The 4,088-nt window shown below is 48.4% G+C and overlaps 1 protein-coding gene across 1 annotated transcript in view; it reads left to right on the forward strand.

Annotated features, from left to right (window-relative positions):
• The first annotated feature begins 236 nt into the window (after positions 1 to 236).
• FAM159A (family with sequence similarity 159, member A) overlaps positions 237 to 4,088 on the forward strand; it is a 36,852-nt gene continuing 33,000 nt past the window's right edge. Inside the window, exons 1-2 of the mRNA XM_011973880.1 lie at positions 237 to 312; positions 3,985 to 4,044. Of these exons, the coding sequence (XP_011829270.1) occupies positions 237 to 312; positions 3,985 to 4,044 (136 nt within the window). The remainder of the gene's footprint in view (positions 313 to 3,984; positions 4,045 to 4,088) is intronic.

Genomic DNA, 4,088 nt, shown 5'->3' on the forward strand with positions numbered 1-4,088 from the left:
CTTCAAACTGGATCAATCAATTTTTTTTTACATTTTATTTTATTTATTTTTTATTTTTTAAGTTGTTTCTTTCAGAGCAGGGCTAACTCCCAAGGAGCGAACCCAGAGTCAGCCAATTTTTTTATTTTGTAAACTATGTGGGTGGTCCCTGTATTATTCTTCATGTCGCTTTTTGTGTGCCTGAAAGATTGCCTAGTAAAACAGACAGCAAACCAACGAAGACCTAAACGGAAAGCATGGCCACAAAGAGTGAGGAAGAGCCTGGCTGGTATGTGGGCCACTGGTTTGTCCCTGGATTTGCTGTCCAACCATGTAGGTCGCTTCTCTCCAATCAAGACACAAAAGCCTCATTCTGGAAGAAAAGAGAAGCATCCTTCCTGACCAGGCACTCAGAGGGATTTGATGCACGTCGCATGCTTTCTTTGCTTCTCCAGCTGCAGAAGCTGGTACTGCAAGCTGGTACCAGATCCTGGCTGGGGGAAAGCTCCGTGGACATGTTCAGGCTCTCAGGCCAGTGCAGCCAGGGCGGAGGGGAAGAGGAGGGGCTGCTCTCGCTCTGCCGGGGCCAGAGGCCAGGGACCCGCCATGGACCACACACACAGCTAGGGTACTAGTTCTGCCTGGGCCATTGGTTGCCATGTGATACTAGCAGAACCAGCTCTTCCAGCCAGGGGTTGTCCCCAGGATTGTGGTCACTGGGCTGTGTAGCAGACCACAGCGAGGGGACATTTCTTTACCGACCCTCCCTGAGGGAACTCGGCTCCTGGAGCAAAAGCTGCCAAGGTCTTGAGGGCACTGTTTTGTGTATCCTGCAGAAGGGGGTCCTGTTAAGGCTGGCCCAGCACCAGACTTTAGGATCCTCCATCTGGAGTAATCTTAGCTAGTGCCCTATATGCAGAGAGGGAAAGTGACCGTGACCAGCCTAAGCTCATAAAGAAGGTGACTGGAATTTCTGACTTGTAGATCCCTGAGCAAGTTACTTAACCTCTCTGGGTCTCAGTTTTCCTACCCATAAAGTGGGCACATAATTGTGTGCATGGGGGCAGGGTTTGGGGGTGTATGATAGATATTTCTGTGTGGTGAAATTATGGGTGATTTTTATTTTTCCTTTTGGTTTATCTTTATTTTCTAATTTGTTGTTTTATAATGAATATGCATTTTGTCATTTTTTCTTATTTTTTTTTTTTTTTTTTTTAGAGACAGGGTGTCATCTCACTCTGTCACTCAAGCTGGAGTGCAATGGCACCATCATAGCTCACTGCTGCCTCAAACTCCTGGGCTCAGGTGATCCTCCTGCCTCAGCCTCCCAGGTAGCTATGACTACAGGTGCATGCCACCATGCCCAGGCTGATTTTAAACTCCTAGGCTCAAGCAATCCTCCTGCCACAGACTCCCAAAGTGCTGGGATTACAGGCATGAACTGCTGCACCTGGACTATCTTTAATTTTTCTTAATGGAGAGAGTAATGCTACACATAGTTGGTATAAAGATTAAAAGAGATAATGAAAAGCACAGAGCACAATTTCCCATTCACAGTGTGTTCTCCATAAATATTTCTCCCTGCCCATGCTTCCCTCCTATGCGTTTTTTCCCTTCTGGAGTTGGGGACTCTGGCCCCAGGCCTCATTTGGGAAGGGAGGAGGAGGCGGTACAGGACTCTAATCAGTTACTGGCTACGTGGCGGTGGGTAAATTATTTAACCTCCCTCTCAGTTACCTTGTCTGCAAAATGGGAAGACTAACACCTACCTCAAAGGAAGTTCTCAAGGACTACATGACATACAGGATGGGTATTGCCTGGCACATCATAGGTCTGTAATAAGTGTCTGCAGGAGAACAGAATGAAGGAACACAATGCATACAATGAAGGAAAAAGCATTAAAGTAGGAACCAGACCACAGAAATGAAAGGATGTTCACATAGAGTCCACGGAGCCCAAGGAGCCTCTGAATAGAGTGCGGAAGGTTCATAATTTACATGGGAAAAATCACATCCTTGGTATGCATTACCTCCAACTGAAATTCAGTATTTTCTTTCATCATGCATATTGGCAAGAAAACCCACGATAGTATTAGTAGTACTTGTGACTTTGTCACCAATAGAAATCACAGATATTTTCATATTGTATTACAGCAGAGACATATTGAAATACTAGTTATTTTCATTCACCACTTCAAAAGTATAGTAATTAATAGACATCTCTAGATCTTACTGACACTTTTTAAAAACTAGGACTAAATCATGATTCAATATAATTGGTATCCCTTGTAACCCTAAATAATTTTTTTTTCTAGTCAAAAGCATTATTTGTGGCCTGGTGTGGTGGCTCACACCTGTAATCCCAGCACTTTGGGAGGCTAAGGTGGGCAGATCACTTGAGGTCAGGCATTTGAGACCAGCCTGGGCAACATGGTGAAACCCTGTTTCTACTGAAAATACAAAAATTAGCCAGGCGTGGTGACGCGTGCCTGTAATCCTAGCTGCTTGGGAGGCTGAGGCAGGAGAATCAGTTGAACCTGGGAGGTGGAGGTTGCAGTGAGCCGAGATTGTGCCACTGCACTCCAGCCTGGGTGACAAAATGAGACTCCATCTCAAAACAAAAAACAAAAAACAAACAAACAAAAAAAAAACCATTATTCTGAATAGGGGTTCACAGGCTTCATCAGACTGCCAAGGGGTACATGTGAGACAGACATGGGTATCAGCCCTGCCTGGGCCGTTGATCGCTGTGTGGCATTGGACTTGTTATTTCAGGCACATTCACCCCTGCTTGGCTCACCCCAGAGGACTGTTGGGAGGAACAAATTACTTCTTGGCTGGGAGAGGGTTTTGGAAATTGTTGGAGGCTTCCTAGTTTTGCCAAAAGCCAGGGCAGAGTGCTTTCTTCCTCCCAGCTGATCTCCAGGCCTCCAGGAAGCCACTCCCTCCCAGAGCATTCCTCCCCTGTACTCTCCATCTGATAAATAAAGAGGCTGAAGTGCACCCTCATTAGTGTAGGCTCTCCAGCTCCCAGTCTGTACAGACCCACAGCTCAGGGGAGGAATGTTCTGGAGGATAATAACAGTTCCCTCCAGCCTTCATATTTGACCTTACAGTGACTCTTGAGGACATTACCTCCCTCAAAGCCCTTCCCTGCTTCCTCAGACGGTGCCCCTCTGTGTTCAGGTCCTTGCATCTCCCTTTTTACCGCCCTGTGCTGTGATCGTCCGTCAGTCTGACTCCTCCATCAGACTGTGTTTGTCAACAGCAGGCCCAGATCTGATCCCTCTCAGGGGCCCTAGGGCCCAGGTCAGGGGAGCGGCACAATCAGCATCTGAGGAGCTGGCCTGGGTGAGGACAAGGAATCCGAAGCTCAGAGAGAAACAGCAGGGAAGGGGTAGAGCTGGGCTGGAGCCCAGATTTCCTGATACCCATGGCCCGTTCCCCACACGTCCAAAGCAAGCGCGAAGGAATCGGGGGTGCCCAAGGCAACACAGTAACTATTTCCTACCCTACCCACTGCTGTGAATTTTGTAGAGCTAAGGCACTGAAGGTGCTGTATGAAGCCCTTCCAGGTGGTGTAAGGCAACAGGGTACACGGGGGAAGCCAAGGCACTGAGAGCCCCTTCAGTCTATGGTTCTCTGATGCTAGTGAAAATACTGCCCTTGTTCTCTGGAAGTAATTTTTCAAAATGGACAGGTCTGCTGGCTTTGCTGGTCAGGGTGGGGAAGGAGGTTACCATCTGGGCCCGTCCACACCCATATTCGGCCCCTTGTCCCAGGCCAGTGGCAGGCAGTATGAACAGAAGAGTGTGGACATTGTCCGTGCACGAGCTAGCTCTCAGCGAAAGAGACTAGCGGGGACTCCAGAAGACGAGGACATCTAAAAGCCCGCTGGAAAAGAGGCACCATGAAAGCCGCAGAAAGCGCAAGGACTTCCTACTAGGCCGCCCCTGGTTAAAATCTCATGGGCTTAGGGACTCCTAAGCTTCTCTCTGGCCCTCAGCTCTCACCTATAACACGGCTGCGAACATCCCCCGGGCCCCTGGGTTGTTGCGGAAGTTGGGTGAGGTTGTGTTCATTCTCCTCACTGACCCCGCCGTGTGGTCG

This window comes from Mandrillus leucophaeus, unplaced genomic scaffold (assembly GCF_000951045.1).
Source record: "Mandrillus leucophaeus isolate KB7577 unplaced genomic scaffold, Mleu.le_1.0 Scaffold14, whole genome shotgun sequence".
Classification (NCBI taxonomy): Eukaryota; Metazoa; Chordata; class Mammalia; order Primates; family Cercopithecidae; genus Mandrillus; species Mandrillus leucophaeus.